The sequence below is a fragment of the Crinia signifera genome, chromosome 12, assembly GCF_055691185.1.
Source record: "Crinia signifera chromosome 12, ASM5569118v1, whole genome shotgun sequence".
Classification (NCBI taxonomy): Eukaryota; Metazoa; Chordata; class Amphibia; order Anura; family Myobatrachidae; genus Crinia; species Crinia signifera.
In genome coordinates, this window is record NC_139228.1 from 72870007 (window position 1) to 72892706 (window position 22700).

At 49.8% G+C, this 22700-nt stretch overlaps 1 protein-coding gene across 1 annotated transcript; it reads right to left on the bottom strand.

Moving 5' to 3' along the window:
* Nucleotides 1-1133: 1133 nt before the first annotated feature.
* On the bottom strand, nucleotides 1134-19784 carry KLHDC2 (kelch domain containing 2). The gene is made up of 13 exons (XM_083166906.1): nucleotides 19525-19784; nucleotides 18898-18977; nucleotides 16958-17075; nucleotides 15885-16000; nucleotides 13013-13091; nucleotides 12577-12660; nucleotides 5399-5479; nucleotides 5257-5315; nucleotides 3694-3803; nucleotides 2686-2758; nucleotides 2499-2586; nucleotides 1476-1528; nucleotides 1134-1379 (listed from the first exon to the last, which is right to left on the bottom strand). Exons 1-13 carry the CDS (start codon nucleotides 19720-19722, stop codon nucleotides 1253-1255), a joined length of 1266 nt encoding a protein of 421 aa, XP_083023032.1. The 5' UTR covers nucleotides 19723-19784; the 3' UTR covers nucleotides 1134-1252.
* Between the last annotated feature and the right edge of the window lie 2916 nt (nucleotides 19785-22700).

Below are 22700 nucleotides of genomic sequence, written 5' to 3' on the forward strand. Positions count from 1 at the left end.
ATCACACTAAGTGATTCGGGGTCAGGTGCGCCTGACCTGAGTTGAATTCCTGAGCTGCTGCCCTAGGACAGGGTAGTTAGTCCTGTACAAATGAATAGAACAAAAAGGACAAAAAAAGGGGGGTGGGCAGCGCTATTGGAACTAGTTCAGTGTAATTTTAGGTAAAAAAATGAATTGGGGAGATTGGTTAGATCTATCACAAAATTTTTTTTTTTTTTTTTAATACATTTCTAAAAACTATGAGCCAGAAAATACAGGCTAAAAACAATGGACATATATAGACATGTATAATAAAATAGTCAAATAGTCATCCTTTGATAAAGCTGCCTGGAGCAGCGAAACCGGTCAGGATATCTGCCTCACCTACCTCACCACATCTACAGGTGAACCACTCTGGGAAAATAAATCCAGCAAAATATTCAGAAGGACCACCACCAGCTTCAATTGTTCCCCACCTTCTTTACTCCACCAATTGGATTACAAATATCTTTGCAACTATAGTAGAGGTTGAGGACACTATTTCGCCTCCAACAACTGGCGACAGGAGTTGGTGATTCGTGCCATCTTGGGCCACTCCTGGCATCAACATCTTTGTGCCCTCCCTCCATATTGCAAGATCGGGGACTGTACCATCAACATTACTGGACACCTCGAATATTCCCCACCACTTAGTGGGTGCTACCAGTGCCCACTCTTCTGGACTTTCAGGACTTCCTGAGTCTAATCCCCATGTGGTTCGGTTCGGTGAGATGACTATTTTATTATACATGTCTATATATGTCCATTGTTTTTAGCCTGTATTTTCTGGCTCATAGTTTTTAGAAATGTATTAAAAAAAAAAAAATTTTGTGATAGATCTAACCAATCTCCCCAATTCATTTTTTTACCTAAAATTACACTGAACTAGTTCCAATAGCGCTGCCCACCCCCCTTTTTTTGTCCTTTTTGTTCTAAGTTTTGCCTATAGCATTAACCATTGCATGTTCTAGAGTGGGGGCTGGGTGATGTCACTGAACGATATTATCGTATGTACTATATCGTTTTCCTGGGAGTTGTACAAACATTGTTACCGATATGGCTCGTGTAGCGTATTTAGATCACTTTGACTGAATCGCAAATAAAGGTGACAAGTGTTTCAATTCTCCACATTTATTAAACATATTTACACTAAATCAGGTCCCGGTCTACCAAGAAGGAAACCTACTAAGTCACAAACAGTAATACTATATACAGCTACGCACAGATCTGCTTCTCACGAGCCGCACGTGTTGTTAATGCTGGCTGCTCGTTGGCGAACGTGGTGAAGTAAGTGTTTGGGGAGACAATCCAGAGAGCCGGACAGGACCTCTTTGTATGAAATCACCGTCTCTAGGCAAAGCCTGGGGAACCAAGATGAAAAGAGATCAGTACAATAGATGGAAGGTAATGGGGACCATATAACCACACATTCATAAATGACACGGAGAAGCCTTTACCTCACTAGAGACCTTGGCTGGACAGAGAACACTAGAACCTCATTGCTATGGGCCTGTAACAAAAAGGAGACCATAGAAGCAGATTTCTCTGTCACATAACAGACATTTTTATAATCTTTCCCTCAAGATTTACTCATATTAATCCGCAGATGCTTCTGCCATTTACAAATAAAGCTATGTGAAAAAAAAAGGCTTTGCTTCAAAAATATAATTTTTGATAGCATTCACTCTCCATCAAAACTCAACCTATTAGAAAACAACCATTGTGTAAATTAAACCAATACTTGTGAATAAATTTATTAACAAAGATTCTCGATCTCTTTCCTCAATACATGCTATGGTCCAGGTTTTACCTACACCCCCTGGCTCAAAGGGTGACTAAATCAAATTGACTGAGGTAATAATGAAACTAGTGTGCATGGTAAATGTATTAACTTTTCTAAAAGTGAGAAGTGGGAGTGTTCATCATATCGACTAGTCAAATTCCAGCTAACATTTCTGTATTACATACTAGAAAATTATAAACAGAATCTGATTGGTTGTTATGGGGGTACATACAACGTATGCACATGCGCAGAAATGCAGCTGCGCAAAACATTGGTTCTTGGGGCAACCAGAATAAGGGCAACAGAAAGTTAGCAGCCATTTTGTGGGAGGAGCTAATTATCAGGTGCATCCATCCTATTGAGTCGGTGTATTAGAAATAAACATGGGGCTGATGTTACAGTTCCCTAGCTACCTACACTCCTTACAACCTATATTAAAATCCGTTTAGATCAGAACAGTCCAACCTGTGGCTCTCCGGATGTTGTGAAACTACAAATCCCAGCATGCCTTTCCACAGTTTTAACACTCCCTTATAGCAAAACTGTGGCAAGGCATGATGGGATGTGTAGTTTGACATCTGGAGAGCCGCAGGTTGGCCAGGCCTGGTTTAGATAAATCCGCCAGTGTACACCAACTTCAGCTGTTAATACGAGATTCCAGCAGAACAACTGATAAAAAGAAAGTGTCAGGCGTTACCGCTTTATGATGGGCGAGGAGATTGTTGGCGCATCCTCCAAATACAAATATTTCACCCTCTTTACTAGCACACGCCGTATGCCATAACCTGCCAACCAAAAACAGACAGTGGGACAATGATAGGTTGCGGTGACGGCGGAATACAGCTTATACACCTGCCGACGCTGAGCCCGTAATGACTTCTTACCTTGGCTTATCGTGGTGACAGCTCTGGAAGGGAATCCACTCGTTCGTCTTTAGACTGTACATCCAGGTGTCACCTAAATACAGAGCACACTGCCCAGACCATTCAGCAGACAGTACAAATACTGCATCTACAGCAAGCAACAGTTACTATGGATGGACGGAACGTCAACCGCTGGCTATGTATTGAGATGTGTCCGTCACTTATACAAGAACATGGCTGAACAGACAGCACTAACTGCTTTAATAAGGTTTTATTGGGATATCGATACAATCTATTGTACTGGTAAGCCAGGGGCGGCAATATCCCGGCCAGGCCCTGGTAAATTATGGAGGGGTGTGGCCTCCAGAGGGGGCATGACCACATCCCTGGGAAAAAATAAACAAACAAGAGGGAGAGGGATGACAAGCTGTTGCATCAGTTGTCTCGCTCCCCAGCTCAGGACATGGGACTGAGCAGCATGTGCTGAGCTGGAGAGAGAGGCTGTGCTGCGGCTGCATTCTAGCAGCAGGCGACCTGAGGCACTACACATCCCAACATGCCCTAACGGCAAAACAGTGGAAGGTTACATTATACAATAAGAAATGCTGATTTCTAACATTTGCTAAACTCTTCCCATGCAATGGTGGCAGCACTTTTACGAGGACTGATCTGTCCTTGTTTATGCAGTTCTCAAATTATATGATCCGTAAAAAGTTACTGACAGCAGTTGAATATTCCCTTTAACATGACTTATTTTAGTCAACATCTTCTGTGCAGCTGGGAATATTAATGAATAGAGGGCAGCTTATGTGATGGGGAGCATGCTCACTGCACTCCAGGGGGACACCCTGAATATCATGGCTAGCTGCCAGCTTTCAGCTCACTGGCTCTCAATGATCACATGCGGCCAAATGCAATCGCCTCGGAGTTTTGCAGCCATGCGGGATGCCGTCCGAACTCAGAAGTTATTTTTAAAGGGGTAATAATTCTGTCAGCAGAGAGAATGGGGATTTAACATCCATCACTTACTCAGAGGTTGTTTGTCGGTGGTAAACCCCCCGTAGAGGAACAGACTGTGTTGTGAAGCTTGTGTTAGCGAATGCCACGACCGCCCCACTGGGGTGACGCCTTGTGTGATCCTGCATGGAGGGATGAAATAGACATAAGATTCCGCTTATGTAGACATTAGACCCAGCATGTCCAAACTGTGGCCCTCCAGCTGTTGAGAAACCACATATACCAGCATGCCTTGCCATAGTTTGGGCATTCCCTAATAGCAAAACTGTGGCAAGGTGTGATGGGACTTGTAGTTTCACAACAGCTGGAGGGCCATAGTTTGGACATGCCTGCACAAAGCATTCAGTGGCAGAGAAGTCATAGGATCAATGTGCCTCATGTATATGACATCATCACAGTCAGACTTCACTGAAGCCTCAAATGCCATTTGTACTAAAACATAAAGGGGCGGGGACGGAGGTGGGGCTCCCCCTAACCATAGAGTTTACTCCAGCTTCCAGTGTCAGAAATAAGTGCAATTCCCACCAAGGTGACTTGTCTATGACCCAGGGGGGAGAGGATGGATAGTCTGGAAACCTGGGGGGGGGGAGGCTAGTTTTTGAGCTATCCAGCGGTTTATTTACTAAGTTTGGAATTCTATTGAAGATGTGATGTTGCCCATAGCAACCAATCTGCTTATTATTTAGCACCTTCTAGAAGATAAAAGACTCTTATTGGTTGCCCATAGCAACATCCCATATTCTATAGAACTCCCATCTTACACCCCTTTTCCACTAAGCTGGGTCTCGCCTGGGATTTTGTATCCGTGTGCGACCCGGCTTGCTAACCCTCTCCCACTAGTCTCCTGACCCGGCATAATGCTGAGCTGGTGACATCAACGGGAGGCGGGGCTGGGAGAGGAGAGCATCGCCCAGAGGCAGTTTTACATTGCAGTGAACGGGACCCGGGTCGCATCAACCCAGGTTAACCAGTTCCACTGCCCCTGGACCATCCTAGGTGCAACCCAGGTAACCACCAGGTTGGAGTCTCGGGTCAGTCGACCCCGGATTTTGCCTTGGGATGCGCTAGCAAAAAAAAATCCAGGTTATTTTTTGCTAGCGGAAAAGGGGTATTAGTAAATAATGCTACACATACCAGCATGCTTTGCCACAGTTTTGCTATTAGAGAATGCTAAAACTATTGAAAAGCATGCTGGGATGTGTAGTTTAACAACATCTGGAGGGCCAACATTGGACATGCCTGGTCTAGGTAATCTAGACCAGGGCTGGGCAACACCGGCCCTCCAGATGTTGATGAACTACACATCCCAGCATGCCTTGCATCAGTTTCAGCATGGCCACATAGCAAAACGAATGCAAAGCATCCTGGGATGTGTAGTTCATTAACATCTGGAGGGCCGGTGTTGCCCAGCCCTGATCTAGACACAGCTCTTTTCCCTGGACACATGTTGTGACATAAGGGGAGCATAGACCTTGAAATGCGCTTTGGTAACCCAATAAGAACGTGTTCAGGTGATGGGCAGAGTCCTCCGAGGGTGCGTCCTACTGGTAATAGAGAGTTTGTAACATCACTTACACTTCATGCCATTCCCAGGTATCAAAATCCAAATAATACAGGTCATTCATCCTGGAGTCCTAGGAAGTAACACAGGACACTGTATACGGTAACATTACATCAATGGGAACACAACTGCCCGCCTGACCCAAATAACACTCACCCTGTATCTGCCACCAAAAACATAACCCCTGTTTCCGATTGTGGCACAGGCGTGGGCAGCTCGTGGCGAGGGGCTTTTTCCCTGTTGAGAAGGTTAGGGTGGAGAACATTAGAAGAGTTGGTGTATATACAAAGCAGGACTGGAATACACAATGGCCCTTATTCTGGTTCACTCGCAGAGGCAAATTCCTTCTCAAATAAACTAAACCATGTGCACTGCAGATGGGGCAGATGTAACTTGTGCAGAGAGAGTTAGATTTGGGCGAGTTATTTTGTTTCTGTGCATGGTAAATACTGGCTGCTTTATTTTTACACTGCAATATAGATCTCACTTTGAAGTAAAACCCCACCCAAATCTAACTCTCTCTGCACACGTTACATCTGCCCCACCTGCAGTGCACATGGTTTTGTCCATTGGAGAAGGAATTTGCCTCTGTGAGTGAACCAGAATAAGGGCCAACATGTGACCTGTAATACCCAATACATGAACAGAGCTGTAATAGTTTTGGTTTGGAGATGATCTGATCTCAGGCTCTAGCACTGGATGGTCGAATCTCTCTTAGTGTGGCCGTCAATGTACGTGAGCAACCTATAAAGTAATCCTTACGCTCAGGTCAAACGCCAGGAATGGCAAAGCTACGTCCACTGGAGATACGGTCATTGGGTCAACGACTGTAGGACGACATGGCTAAGGTCAACAGGGTTGACACAAGCATTAGGTCAACAATGGCACGGTTGACAGACCAGAGTCCGACATCAGTTTTTCACGGTTTTTTTTGTCTACATGTGCGGACAGGCGGTATGCCCTACCATCCACTCCAGCGTTGAGGGAGAATCTAATAGTGTGCCGAGCGCAGCGAGACACAGTGCCCGGCGCACGTCAAGCATAGCGGTACACTGATACGGTGTCCATGTCGATATTCAGGAAAAAAAACACGAAAAAATGAGATTTATGTCTTACCTGGTAAATCTCTTTCTTCGAGGACATCAGGGGCCACAGCTTTACAGTGGGTAATAGGAGTGGGAGAGAGCTTCAGCACCCTAGAGGATAACTTTAACTGCCTCCCAGGCAGCCAGGCTCCTCCCCTCCTATACCCCGCCTCCAGGCCAAGGACCTCAGTTTTTTTAACAAGCCATGGCAGGAGACAAGAGAGAAGGAAGAGAAGCACCACACAGAGACACATTCTGAAACATGTTAGTACCCTCAACAGAGGAGTAATATAACCAGTGAAACTTAACTTTAACATAACTGAAGCAGGCGCGGCAGGGAGGGATCCCTGTGGCCCCTGATGTCCTCGAAGAAAGAGGTTTACCAGGTAAGACATAAATCTCATTTTCTCCTTCGGGAGACATCAGGGGCCACAGCTTTACAGTGGGACGTCCTAAAGCAGCCACCTATGGGTGGGGACGCGCCTGTGCCGCAGCCAACACACTCTGCCCAAAGGCAGAGTCCTGGGAGGCAAACGTATCAAAAGCGTAAAAACGCAAGAAAGTAGCAGCTGACGACCATGTCGCAGCTCTGCAAATTTGCTCAGCTGTTGCACCGCCCCGAACAGCCCAAGACGCCCCCACAGACCTGGTGGAATGTGCCCGGATACCAGCCGGAACCGGAAGGGAGGCGCCCAGGTATGCCTGCCTGATGACAGTACAAAGCCAGCGGGCAATAGTCTGTTTAGTGGCCGGCCATCCTCTCTTCTGAAAGCCATACAGCACAAAGAGAGAGTCCGACTTGCGAAAGGACCGAGAGCGGCGCACGTAGATGCGCAACGCCCGGACAACATCCAAGGAGGATTGATCCGGAGACGCATCTGACCCCTGAAAGGCCGGAACCACGATTTCCTGGTTAACGTGGAAACTGGACACCACCTTTGGTAAGTGAGAAGGGACGGTACGAAGGACCGCCCGGTCATTACGTAAAACCAGGAAAGGGGACTTACAAGACAGGGCAGACAGATCGGACACCCTCCGAGCTGATGCTATTGCCAATAAGAAAACCGTTTTCCAGGTGAGCCAACACAGGTCCACTGACCGCAAAGGTTCGAATGGTGGTTTCTGAAGTGCAGATAGCACAAGTGAAAGGTCCCAAGGAGCAACCGGGGGAACAAAGGGAGGCTGGATGTGCAAAACCCCCTGCAGGAATGTGCGGACATCCCGCAAAAGTGCTAATCTTCGGCGAAACAAGATAGACAAAGCCGAGACTTTAACCTTCAAGGTAGATAAGCGCAATCCAGCCTCCAGGCCCTTCTGTAAGAAAGATAGAATCCGAGCCAGGCGGTAAGACTTAGGATTGAAGTGGCGAGTCCTACACCAAATAAAGTAGGCCCTCCAAACACAATGATAAGCCCTCGCCGAGGAAGCCTTCCTCGCTCTAAGCATGGTGGAGATTACTCGCGCATTAAACCCCCTAGATCTCAAGAGGGAGGTTTCAATAGCCACCCCGTCAAAGCCAGGCGCCTCAGATCTGGATGCAGACACGGACCCTGAGAGAGAAGGTCCGGGCGCAATGGCAGACGAATCGGGGGGGCCACCGACAGAGCCTGAAGATCTGAGAACCAGACTTGTCTGGGCCAATGCGGGGCCACCAGGATCAATGTGCCCCCCTCCGCCTTCAGCTTGCGAATCAGTCGCAATAGAAGGGAGAATGGTGGGAAGGCGTACATCAGCCTGAACGGCCACGGAGCAGACAGGGCGTCCACCAAGATGGCGGCCGGGTCGCGAGCCCTGGATCCGTAAAAGGGGAACCTTGTGGTTGTGTTGAGAGGCCATCAGGTCCACTTCGGGTAAGCCCCACCGACGTACCAGCATCTGGAACACCTCCTGATGGAGGGACCATTCGCCGGCATTCAGTGTTTGACGGCTTAGGAAGTCCACTTCCCAGTTCTGGACTCCTGGGATAAAGACCGCTGATAGAGCAGGAATCTTCCTCTCTGCCCACTGAAAGATGCGGGATGTTTCCACCATTGCTGCCCGGCTGCGGGTGCCACCCTGGTGGTTGATATAAGCCACCGTGGTCGCATTGTCCGACTGGACCTGCACCGGATGACCCTTCAGCCAGGGTTCTGCCAGGCAAAAAGCTCGGAAGACCGCCCTCAGTTCGAGGACATTGATTTGAAGCTTGGCCTCCGATGTAGACCAAAGTCCTTGGAATGACCTCTGGCAAGTGACCGCTCCCCAACCGCGGAGACTGGCATCCGTGGTGAGAAGGGTCCATTGGTGGATCCAAAATGGCCGTCCCATCGTGAGGTTCTGGTCTAGGAGCCACCACGAGAGAGAGAGACGAGTTGCCGGTGATAAGGTTATCACCTGAGATCGGAGAGAACGATAGGATCCTGACCACTTGGAGAGGATCTCCTTCTGAAGTGTGTGGGAGTGGAACTGGGCATATTCCGCCATGTCGAAGGTCGACACCATTGAACCCAGAACCTTCATGCAAGCATGCATGGACACCCGTCGGGGATTTAGGAGCCGACGAATTCGGGACTGCAGGGTCCGCCGACGGTCGTCTGGCAGGTAGATCCTCTGATGGATGGGGTCCAACCTGGCCCCCAGGTGAACCATCGACTGTGCCGGAATCAGTGAGGACTTGTCCCAATTGATGATCCAGCCGTGTCGTTCCAGGAGCTGTATCACCACAGTCAGGTGGTCCCGAAGAAGGTCTGCAGAGGGAGCGAGAATCAACAGGTCGTCCAGATATGGGAGTATCCGGATACCCTGGCTGCGCAGACTGCTGCCCATCACTGCCATCACCTTTGTGAACACATGGGGGGCAGTGGACAGACCAAATGGTAGTGCCCTGAACTGGAAATGTTGGTCCAGTATGGCAAAGCGCAGGAACCGCTGATGTTCCGGACAGATGGGGATGTGTAAGTACGCATCCTGTATGTCCAAGGATGCCATGAAGTCCCCTGGCTGAAGGGCCAGGACAATGGAGCGCAGAGTCTCCATCCTGAACTTTGGAACACGTACAAACTTGTTCAGCTTTTTTAAGTTGAGTATGGGCCTGTAGGACCCGTTTGGTTTCCTGACCAGGAAGAGGCTGGCGTAAAACCCTGAACCCCTTTGGGCCCAGGGGACGGGTATGATGACTCCTGCTTGAAGCAAACGTTGAACTGCTTGTTCTAACGCTTTGCGCTTTTCCAGGTCTGATGGAAGACTCGTGGAAAAGAACGATGTCGGTGGGCGATGCCAAAAAGTTAAGGAGTAGCCCCGAGAGACCACCTCCTGAACCCACGCGTCTGTGGTGGATTCCAACCAGATAGGAGAAAACTCCAACAGACGACCGCCCACCTTGGGATCCCCCAGGTGGGGGCCCACCCCGTCATGCGGCGGGCTTGTCTGCAGGCTTGGGATCAGGGCGTCTGGTGGCCCAAGGACGCTTGCCTCTAGGGCGGGAGGATCTGCCCCCCTGGGAAGATCTGGAGGAGAAGGCCTGTCCCCTACCACGACCCTGGAACCGAAAGAACTGAAAGGCCGGCCGGGGTCGTGTAGTCGGGGTGGATGGTAGAAAAGCCGTTTTTGAGGTTGCCACCGTAGCGACCATCCTATCCAGCTCGGGACCGAATAAGAGGGAACCGTCGAATGGAAGAGCTTCCAAGCCCTTCTTAGAGTCAGTGTCAGCCTTCCAGGAACGCAGCCAAAGTGATCTGCGAGCGGCCACTGCTGAAGCTGACACCCTGGAGGAGAGCGTAGCGGAATCAAGAGCTGCCTCGCCTAAGTAGAGGGCAGCCTGATGTATCAACTCTATAGTCGGTAGTAGAGTTTCTGCTGGGGCCCCCTCAGACACCCCTGCTGTGAGGACAGCAGTCCATTTAGTTAGGGCCATAGCCACCCAGGCTGACGCCAGGGCAGGCCTGCCGGCTGCTCCAGCCGTGGTGTAGATAAGCTTCAGGAAGTTTTCCAACTTCCGGTCCGCTTGGTCCTTAAGAGACGCTGTAGGGATTGGCAACAGAGAGGCTTTTACCAGTTTTGCTACATGAGCGTCTACCCTGGGGGCTGTCTCCCAGGGGGTCCTGTCCTCCTGGGAAAGAGGATAGAGGGAGGAGAAACGTTTGTGAATGACAAACCTCCTATTAGGGACCTCCCAAGCTTCTTTAATGACCATGTCAAGATTATCCGACTTGGGAAATAGACTTAAGGAGCGTTTAGGGCGCTTAAATATAGGGCCCGACTTCGCAGGCGGATCAGCGTGGTCGTCTATTAGAAGGACCTTCTTAACCGCTGTAATCAGGCCTGGTACATCAAGGCGAGATGGGGGATCCTCTCTATGAGAGGGGGGGTCCTCTCTAACACAGGCATCCCCAATGTCAGCGGCGACAATGGCGTCATCGACGGCCTCCTCCACATAGTCATCATCATCATCATCATCATGAATGTCTTGCTCCTCCTCCTCATCGTCTGAATCATGCATGAGGAGGGGCCGGAGTGCCGCCGGTCTTTTAACTAAAGACCTGCGTCTATCTGCGGGCAATGAACCCTCCCCCTGGGCATCCAATGCTGGGGGGGTTGCACCCGCCGCCGATAAGGACGGCACGGGCCGCTGGGTCGGCGCAGCTGAGACTTTATCAACTAGCTGCGCCATCATCTGCACAAGGGATGAGGCCCAAGCAGGCTCCTGAGAAGAGGCCATAGGCGTGGGCAGCGCCTGCGCATTGTAGCAGCTTGCGCATAGGCCGTCCTGTACATAGTCCAGGGGAGATAGGCCCGCATTATAGGCTGTGCATGACAGCAATGCTGGGGCCTCCCCCTTCTTGGACTTGCCCTTGTTGGGCATAATTACTGTAAGTACAGGAGGGCTAAGTACAAAATGACACCAAATACACTGCAGCAGCTATTGGGTTAATAAGTACACATATACAGCAAGCATACCTAGGCATACAATGCAAATAGAAGGCAAATGGCACTAGGCTCTTGCAGCAGCTATGGCTGGCTGGAGCACTCAGTAACAGTGACCTGTGTCCCGCAGGAGAGGTACAGGGGGGAATTGCCCAAGCCTCCTGGCAGTGAAAGAGTGGAACCCCGGGTGGCACTGGAGCTTCTCCGTGTCCCTCCTCACGTGCAGCCAGGCAGACAGGAAGGGATGTCAGTGGCGGGAACTCTCTGTGCGCCAAGCACAGTTCCCTGCCTACTGTCCCCGGGGGAGGGGCTGATGTGGGGGGAGCCACCTCCCCCTGCTAACAAATGACCCCAGGGAAGGTGTCCTCATGCAGCGCTGGTAAAATGGCGAGGATCCGGCGCGCGCCGGGCGGCCCCGCATACCAGCGCTGCTGAGCACAAACTAGTATCCCTGGTGGTCCAGCGGGACGGGCGGCAAGCCGGCCGACCGCTTGCTGCTAGCACAGCTGGCGGTCACCCCTCGCCGGCTGTGACAGCCACATCTGTGCGCCTCGCTGCGCTATCGCACACGCTCCCGGCGGGGAGCGTGTCTTACTCACAGTGCATCCCGGCTTGCGTGAAGGGGGCGCCTGTGGTTCCCGGCGTCCGTCTGTGGCTGCAGGCTCCCCAGTGCCCGGGGGCCGCTGCAGGTCCCCACCCGCGGGTGGCGATGCAGCGCCGGACCCGGGTGTTGGAGCCAGCAGTGCAGGGGTCTAGTCAGACCCCCAGCGCTGCTGCTCTGACACTTACAGTGTAAAAAAAAAAATAATAATTAAAGTTATGGCTGCTAAATAGCAGCCCCTCTTTTGAGTGCATCGGGCTCCTGCCAGCACCCTAGAAAAACTGAGGTCCTTGGCCTGGAGGCGGGGTATAGGAGGGGAGGAGCCTGGCTGCCTGGGAGGCAGTTAAAGTTATCCTCTAGGGTGCTGGAGCTCTCTCCCACTCCTATTACCCACTGTAAAGCTGTGGCCCCTGATGTCTCCCAAAGGAGAAAAAGTCATGTAGACCTTTAGACAGTCGACCTAATGCTTGTGTCAACCTATTTCAGGTGTCAACCTAAGGACTGTTGACCTTCAGTGGTCAACCCAATTACCCATCCCCGCCCCGAGGGATGATATTAGACCAACGTGTCACCATAACAGAGTAAAAACCTTTTCACTTTAATATTGAGATTTCACTGGAGAAAGTACTTGAGCAGCCGCCCAGTCTCCGCATTGTTCTGTGCAGTGACAACATGTCTGCGAAACGCATTGTGGATTTCTCACTCTACACAAACAGATGATCCCACAGAAGTAAAAGTAATCTTACCGTTGTGATAATGCGACTCCAGGTGAAGCTGCCGAGGGCCAGACAATGCACATGGTTATTCCAGCCTCTTGGAATCCCTGAATTCTGGAAACAGACAACGCAATCAATGGAAAGATGCATCTTCCTTCACTACACTTGCAATTAGGGTGGCCAATCCCGGGATCGGCGGGATCCCGAGATTTGGCCCCCAAGATCCCAGGATTAGACTGCGCATGCGCAGTATAATGCCGCGCAGCATCTGAGCGGGTGCTCAGCAGCTGCCCGGCTTCTCTCGTCCCGGGCAGCATGACTCTGCGCAGCGTGACGACGTCAGCGGTCACGCTGCGCAGGCTTCCGGGCATTAACAGACCAGAACAGAAGTGTTCTACTAGGGTGCAAAAACTGTAATACTTAAGAAAACCCACAAAATTGTGCAATTATATTTAGGAATACATACTATAAAAGAGGTTTCGTCAAACTCAAATGTCCCGATTGCATCTTCTCGGTAGTACCCATATCCCCCAAAGAAGAGCAGCCTGAAACACAAATGAAAAGATTAACTATTTTTTGGGGGGGCATTTCAATGACCCCCTTGCAGACCCAATCAGCACTATAGGAAGAAAGGAAAAAGAACGCTGTTTTTTTTGTGGTTGCGCTATTGATATACAATAAAATGTAATTTGGAATTCATAATAAAAAAAAAAAAAAAGGTACTTGTTTCCTAGCACGGCCACAATCGTGGGGATCGTGTACCTTTAAGTTAAGGTACACGATCCCCGCGATGGACCCGATTTCCTTTAAAATCAGGTCCATTTGGCCGGCAAAGGAAAAATCGGGGGCATCGCGTCGGTCGGGACCATTAACATTGGTCCCGACGCGACCGACGCGATGCCCCCAATTTTGCCATAGACTTCAATGTTAAAATATTTTTTAACATTGAAATCGGGAGCATCGCGTCGGTCTTGTGCCATTATAATGGCACAAGATGAGATGGACTTGATTAAGTCCATCTCACATAGTAAAAAATATATGGCCCCGTCGTCACCCCACGATAGACGTCAACCCGAAGCGAGGCGAGCGCAGCGAGCCCGCGAGGGGCGGCGGTGCGCGTCCTCCGACCTTTTCATTCCCCTACTATCCATGTCGGCGTGGAGTTGAGAATATACAGTGTGGCGAGCGCAGCGAGCCACCGCGCCCGAAGCGTGGCGAGCGTAGCGAGCCCCGCGAGGGGACGCGCATACCTGTGAAGTTATACGCGTCCGCTCGCCACGCTTCGGGCTCGGTGGCTCGCTGCGCTCGCCACACTATATATTCTCAACTCCACGCCGACGTGGATAGTAGGGGAATGAAAAGGTCGGAGGACGTGCACCGCCGCCGCTCGCCTCGCTTTGGGTTGACGTCTATCGTGGGGTGGGGTTTACGTTGTAAAATTTGGGGGTCTAGGGAATATTTTACATTGAATCCAATGTAAAATCAGGTCCCAGGGACCCTATTCACATTTGATTCAATTAAAAAAATCGGGTCGGTCACATCGCATGCGACCAAATCGCATGCGATGGACGCGATTTTTCCGACACGACCACCCCGATGGAAATCGGTGTGGCCGTGCTAGGAAACAAGTACCAAAAAAACTATTATTAATAGACAGGACAACACAAACAAAACACAAATTAGTTATTCCCCGCGGTGTTAGATGCTGGATAAATCTATAATCGCTGGTTCAGGGCTCCGTGTTCTCACCAGCGAACACTGGCCCTGACAGATCGCTCAGCAGCACATCGCTGACACATCGCTGTGCGCTAAGTGAACTTTCTTAGTGTTCTGAGTGATCTAGCATCGCTCAGAATGCTCAGCAGGGTCGCTATGTGTGTAGGGCCCATTAGAATCCTGTGCCTTCAATGCTATGATGGCGAGCTGTGCCGATAGCTCGCCGTCAGAATATTCAACTGCCCCCCCCCCCCCCCCCCCCTTCACTCGCTGTTTCCACCTCACGGCTTCTTTTCAGCGAGGTGGAAAAAGAGAGTGCGGTCATCAAAACGGCCGGGCTCGTCACAAAATGCAGCGGACGCGCTGAATTTGTGCCAGAGGATGGCGACGATTCTTGCAAAAGATTGAATATGGCGAGGGGGGTTGGATGGCGAAGATGGGTTTTAAACGCCCCCCAAAAAGCAATCCTCGCCATACAAACCCCTCTCGCCGGCCGCATTGAATACACCCCATAACGGGAAGTTGCTGTAGTGATTTTATTCTCATTAGTTCTATACACCTAGGTATAGTGGATTGAAAAAGTCAGTGAAATATAAATAAACTTTTGAAACCAAATCCAACTCAGGGTGTTAAAGTTTTTTTCTTTCACATGCTGTCGACACAGAAAAGGATGACAATTTTTTTTTGGTATTTTTAAACAGACTTATTTTTACTTTGCGATCCGAGTGGGGAAAGAGAGGGAATATAAGAGTGTGCTGATCGCAGCAAGGCACCGTGCCCGAAGTAAAAGAAAAAGGTGAAAAACATGTGTCGACATCTTGCAGGGTAGACATTTTGTCAATGTCGACCTAGACCACGTCAACATTTCCTATGTGTCAACCTATTAATCCAGACACACAGAGTTAGGGATATGCAGAGGGTAGTAGTGTGCATAGGGTCCACTGCATTAAGGTTGACATGCATTAGGTCAAACCCTGAAGGTTGACACCTGAAATAGGTCGACATGGCTAAGGTCAACAGGGTCGGAAGGTTGAAACAAGCATTAGGTAGACAATGGGAACGTCGACTTGACACATTATTTTAGTTGTAATAGCCGCTGCTGCCCGCTGCACAGCACACTGATGATCACCGCCTCCCGTCCCACTGTTCTGATCACAGCCGCACTGCTTCCTCACCGACACCCCCTGTCGGCCACTCATTTGAGAGCCGCCGCCTTAAGTGTACCGCCTCCCCTCCTATGGCTCGCCATGCTTTGGGCACTCTATATTATTCTCCCTCCATATAGTAGTAAATTGTAGGGTATGAAATACCGCCTGTCAGCACAAGTCGACTTAAAAAAATAAATGTATGCGAAAAACTCATGTCGACCTTTCCATTGTTGACCTAATGCTTGTGTCAACCTAATGACTGTATTCCGTGCAAACAGGTGGGTAAAGTGATCATCTCCCGGTCACAAGTGGTATGTGTGAGGTGAGCGCTGCTCGTCTCAATCACACCACAAGGCCCATAGACCAAGCACTGCTGGCAGGAGAAAGGGCAGCCTCTACTGGCTGCTGCAGGCATTGCATCAAAGGGACCAAATTCGACCAATATCCTGTTTAATTTTCATTTAAGCAACTCACTTGTTCTGATAAACCCACACACCAAGCTTGTCCTTTGGTGACGGAGGGGTTCCTTTGCATTCTACCTTCTCCCAGAAGAGATCGTCAGCTCTGGAGTTCAGGTTCAACATGTACAGCTGAAACCACAAACTATATTGAGGCATCTGTTCACTGGAAACAAGATTCACAACCTTGTTGCTACCTCAGTGTCTCAGAAAGAACCAGCACACAGGGCCGTATTGCTTGGTTCCCATATAAAGTTTCCAGAAACAGCACTTGGGGTTCAGAAACCAAGTTTAGTGTTCATTCTAGCACCCGCCAGCTTTGAAAACCCATGCAGTTCCTCTTTCCTGCCTGGGGTGTCGCTGTCTGCTGTAGTGCTTCTAGCACAATGTGGCCTGTGTATCAGCACTGATATGCAAACCAAACCTGTGCATGAAACACTACAGCAGTCAGCGACACCCCAGGCAGGGAACAGGAACTGCATGGGTTTTCAAAAGATGGCGGGTGCTAGAATGAACACTAAAGTGTATTACTAGAACCACTGTCATACACTCTGCCAGCATGGACCATTATACAACACCTGGTGAGCCACATGTGGTCTCTCTCTGCTCTACATTATGACATGTAACCCAGAGTAGCTGGAAGGAAGAGGTGGACTGCAGCAGTAACACTGCCTTCCTAGCCTATGCCATCAAGGGTCCTTAGCGAAGGCAGAGGTGGGAGATGGGGGAATCCCACATTGAGAATAAGGGGACGGAGAGTCTACCAGACACTTATCTTCCAGTAGTCAGGGGAGACCTGAACATGTCCCTTCATATGAAAGCTTTCATATTTATATTACACCTAGCACAGAGCACTGTGTATGCAATTAGGCCAGGACCCCTGTACTGTGAGGGGAATCTCACCACACCACAATTAGATGGACAGGAGAAGTCTTAAACGGAATAAAGGGATTATACGGAAGAGGAAGGATATAACGGAACTGTACTTAACGGTTAGCACTACAAGTGGTCTTACAAGTGCCACCATCCCGTTTTCTTGGATTTCTGGACCTGCCTCATACCTCGAACATAAGCCATTTGCATACTGACCATGTTGGTGTTGCCATGGGCGTGATGTCCTCCGAACAGGTATAGCACACTGTCCACACACACTGCACAGCTGCCCGACATAGAGGGCGGAGCATTGCCTTTCGTTTTCATTCTCTGCCTGCAAGAAACGCAGATTTAAAAGGGAGATGATACAAATTCATATACACTCAGGCAAGAGACAGCTACAGAAACTATCCTATATGATAGGCTAAGGATGAACTGTGTGTATATGTTATTTATATAGTGCTCTATCTCCAATAGGACTCAATGCGCTTAACAGATAGAATGAATGTAATACAGTACAGGAACAATGAAGCACAGCAAAGCTAGTACTTGTTTCCTAGCACGGCGCCTACGATTTTAATCGCATTGCATGCAATATAGCGGCATGCGATGCAATTTTTAATTGTACAGGCACCCTGATGGGTGCTTACTATGTTAAATGCACCCCCATTGTCAACGGCACCCCCACTATTAACGCCAACCCGAAGCGCAGCGAGCCCGTGTGGGGCGGCAGTACGTGTCCTCCGATTTTTTCATACCCCCACTATCCACGTCGGCGTGGAGTTGATTTTTGATAGTGTGGCGAGCGCAGTGAGCCACTGAGCCCGAAGCGTAGGGAGCCCCGTGTGGGGACACGGATTACTTTACATGTATTCCGCGTCCGCTCGCCACGCTTCAAGCTCGGTGGCTTGCTGCGCTCGCCACACTATCTAAAATTAACTCCACACTGACGTGGATAGTGGGGGTATGAAAAGGTCGGAGGACGCGTACCGCCGCCCCTCCTCGCGGGCTCGCTGTGCTTCGGGTTGGCGTTGATAGTGGGGGTGCCGTTGACAATGTGGGTGCATTTAACATTGTAAGCACCCATTAGTGTGCTTGTACAATAAAAAAATCGCATTGCATCACATGCCGTTTGCTTCCATGCGATATATCATTGTACAAGCACTCCTGTTAATTTCATGGAAATACATCGCACATAGGGAAGCCAATCCCGGGGTATTTTTTCAATCCCGGAATTCGGGATTGAAAAATGCCCAATCCCGGGATTCCCGGGATCCCGGGATTGGCTTCCTTTATACAAAAACCCGGCCCGAATATTTACTTACAGTTGCGGTGCGGCCGGGCGGGTGGGCGATGGAGCTGGGGGTTTAGGCAGTAAAATACCGCCTGGGTGGGTGGGCGGGCGTCTGGCGCAGGTATGGGGTTCCGAGAAGAGGCGATGCCAGGCAAGCAGGCAGCCTGGGTTGGTGGGCGGTATCATGGAGGCGGCAGGAGGTCAGCGCGGCCGCGGTGCACACAAGGATGAGGCTGCTGTTGGGCGGGCATCCGGCGCTGGTATGGGGGTCCGGGAAGAGGCGATGGCAGACAGGCAGCCTGGTTGGGTGGGTGGGCGGTATCATGAAGGCGGCAGGAGGTCAGCGCGGCCGCGGTGCACGCAGGATGCGGCTGCTGTTATGTGGCCTGCACAGCGTGACCTCTGACGTCGTCACGCTGCACAGAGCCACACTGCCCGGGACGGGAGAAGCCGGGCAGCGTCTGAGCACTAGCTCAGACGCTGCCCTGCAGTCTAATCCCGAAATCCCGGGATTGGAAACTCCAATCCCGGGATTGAAATCCCGGCATTTTAGGTGCCAAATCCCGGGATCCCGCCGATCCCGATCCCGGGATTGGCCACCCTAATCGCACACCATTAAATACGGCATGCCATGGGCGCTGTGCTAGGAAACAAGTACCGCAAAGCTTTTTACAAACTATACTTAAAGGAATTACGGAAATGCTTGAGTAAACAGGAAAGTCTTGAGTCAGTTACACGTGTCAGATGGGAACACATTATTTGTCAAAAATAAAGAATAGTTTTATTTATGAAGCGTAAGAACATTTTGAGTGTAGGAGATGTATAATAACGAACACCCAAGGCAGAAGGTTATTATACCTACCAGGTCCCACTTTCCATGTCATAGAGCCAGATCTCATCTCGTGGTAAATAGAAGTCGTAAAATCCTCTAACGGGGGCATTCTGAAAAGAGGAGAAGACTGATAGAGTAAATAAGAGCCTCGACGAGAAATCCATCCCTCCGCAGGGGAATACCAGCACAGGTCTGCTTATTAAATGATCCATTGGATCTGCAACGTTGCTTGATTTTGACGTTACAAACTTGCGGACATACATTGCACGCTGGAGCGCCGTTTTTATGAATGAACTATTAGTCATCTTCTAGCACACATGTTGCAAAGCATTGCCATGGTGTGCCTGTCTTTTTTGGCTGATATGTATTAATTTCTACTTGGAAACCATGAAGTGTTGCTCACTGCAAACTGCCATATATCCAGGAACCCTATTCAACATGCAGAAACAGCCCCACTATAGTATAATATAAGCACCCTGTATTTTATATCCTGTAGCAAATAAATGTGAAATTATATATATATATATATATATATATATATATATATATATATATATATATATATATATATATATATATATATATATATATATATATATATATATATATATATATATATATATATATATATACTATGCAGTGATATAAAGGCAGCACCTTGTATCCCCCCCACACGAACATCCGGGCCCCGTCAGTGACGGACACATGGCCGCTGCGCTCTGCCGGGACACTGTCGTCCACCACGGGACCCGCGTCCTCATCCTCATCCTCGTACTCTCCGTCGTCGTCCTCCTCATCGTCGTCATTATCCACCACCTCCAGCTCAGCTGGGGGATTTTCATTCCCATCCGCCATCCCTGAGCGAGACAGGCCTTTCACAAAACAAAGTCGCGGCTGTTAAACGTCACATCCCTGAGCGAGGACCGCCATGATACTTAAGGGCAGATGGCCTGGAAGCAAGCAGCGCCCCCAGCGGCGGATTACAGCTACCACCACATAATACTTTCATAATAATGATACTTGTATTACTACTAATACAGGTTATAATAATGATGATGATGATGGAGAATGGTGATTTCCTGGGAACTAGGCCAGCATCCAGCACCAGAGCATATACTGCACGGGGGCTCATTCTGAGCAGATGCAGCAGCATCTCAGATGCGCAGACCCCCCACAGGGACGGGCTTCTTTCAGAGCCCCTGTCCCTGCCTCAGGAACATACATCTGCTGAAAGGATCACATATCACATTGCGATCCTGAGATCCCCAGATTGCATTGTATATATATGATCCATAGTAAATTTTGCCGGTGGCACGCCTGCGACAGTCTGCAGTTTGCATGGCTCTTCTCAGTTCCATGAGTAGCAAACTTCTTAATTATACCCCTTTTTCATTGCCGCTATTACCCGGGTTGCATCTCAGTGGAAATGGGTTAATCAGAGTCCCTTTACCCATGAACTTAACCCTCCTAGCTTGCAGGGTTGGTCTCAGAAAGGATCAGGGATAAGCGTTTTTTTTTTTTAGTAGTCTCCAGCAGGAACTGAGGCCCTTATTCTAGTTCACTCTTTCTGACAAAATATTTCTTAGATGGACAAAACCATGTGCACTGCAGGTGAGGCAGGTGTAAAACCCCACCCAAATCTAATTATCTCTGCACAAGTAACACCCAGCGGTGCTGAGAGGGGGGGGGAGGAGGAGGAGCAGGTACAGTTTACCCGGGCCAGAGCCTGTCAGGGGGGCCCTGGTTTGGACACACAGGTTTTTTTTATATTTGGTGGCAAGTGCACCGGGTCTGAGTGCGCTGGAGTCAGCTGTTCAGCGGGCCAGTGGGGAGGCAGCAGCATCACAGAGGTCCTTTTGTGACGTTCCGTTCTCTGACTCCAGGGCCTGCTGAGAGCCAGCCACTTGACTTGTGAGTTTACCGTGGCTCGGCGACAGGAGGATACTTAGGGTAGGTAGTCCCTGGGTGCCAGGAGGAACTGGGTCAGAGAGAGGCCACCTTCCGCGGGAGTACCACCCACTCCGCAGAATCCAGCCCTCCCCGCTCCCCACATTCCCATCCCAACTGCCACCAGCAGCAGCAGGTGCCAGTGCCATGTCTCCAGTATAGCAGTCCCAGACCTGGTTCCCCTCCCATGTCCATGTCACTGTGTTCCAAGGTGAGTGACTGGTTGTTCTGGGTCTGCTGCCTCCCTCCATGCTGCTGGGGCTGAGATCCAACTCTGGAAGTCAGCATTTAACCCCTGGCAGAGAAGGTTAACCCCTGGCAAAGAATGTAACCCATGGCAGAGCATGTAACTCCATGGCAACGAGCATGTTAACCCCTGGCAGAGCATGTAAACCATGGCAGAGCATATAACCCCTGGCAAAGCAGGTTAACCCCTGGCAGAGAATGTTAACCCCTAGCAGAGCAGGTTAATCCCATGGCAAGAAGCATGTTGAACCCCTAATATGCAATGAGCATTACGGTGTGTGGAATAACATGTAATGGGCATTATGGCACATCTAAAATATGTAATAGGTATTACGGTGTATGGCATAATGTGTACTGCCCACTACGGTGTGTGACATAACGTGTAATGAGCATTATGGCATGTGGTATAATATGTAATATATGTGTGACAGGTGTACTAGGCATTACGGTGTAAATTTTTGTCCCTGTATCCACCTTGGAAGCAGTGGCGTAACAACGGGTCCGCAGAGTGTGCGGGAGCTCCGTCCGTGGGGCCCCAGGAAGTTGTTGTACCGGGGCCCAGGATTTCTCTTGGCGGCCCTGGTAACACCTGCCTCACCTGCAGTGCACATGGTTTTGTCCATCTAAGAAAGAGTGAACTAGAATAAGGGCCTCAGTTCCTGCTGGAGCCTGCTGAAAAATAGCCCTGGGGATAAGACACAGTGTAAATGGGTATACCAGGTCATCCAACCTGTCTACCATTTACAGTGGCTTCCTGGAACCTGCAGGGTAGATGCTAAATTCTAGTGGGCTAAAGGACCTTTCACGCCCAGGGGGAGGAGCAAGGTTGGGGGGCTCACACCTTCACTATCCACGCCACCACAGGCTGCCTTTACCAGGTGGGCTTGTTCCAACTTTGCTCCTCCTTTATCCACCCCCTCTCCTCCCCTGTAACGTCAAGAGGTGCCTTAGCCCACTTCAATTTAGACCTAACCGATCCTGTAGTGCTGACATTGTACTGGGGGCAGGATCAGTGAAATCAGGAGGTGGAGCCTAAATCTTTACTGGGGATAATGCTGCTTCTGAGACTCCCAGGGCTACTCTACTGTGCATACAGCTCCAGCCTAGGAATAATCTGGGTCAGATTCGTGGTTAAAAGGGGTCAGTCCCGGTTTGGAAATGTGTTCTAAATTTCGGGTAAGACCCAGAACCTAGTGAAAAAGGGGTATTACATTGTGTACTGTGAAACAGTGATGCTGATGTCTTTGGAGATTATGTTGTACCCTTCACAGTATTTGTGTTTAGCTGATAATCGCCCAATTATGGATACTGTACGCCAAATCGTAACTATTATCGTCTAGTGAGTACGCACCTATACCCATAAATCTACCCATGTGAGTGGCCATCTGCCATGATGGAGTCAGCCAATAGGGAGTTGTGTTTGGTTACACCATGGGCCTTATTCTGGTTAGGTCGGTGAAACGTACGTACGGTCCGTCTCACCATGCGTTTCCCGTATGCTCGCGGTGAGCAGAACTCCGCCCACAGAACAGCCGCACACGGACGGTCGCAGACACCGACAATGGGGAGTGGCGTACACTTGAGCGTACGCCCCCGTGTACGGACGGATCTCCCTCTTAGCCACCGATACCTGGCGTACA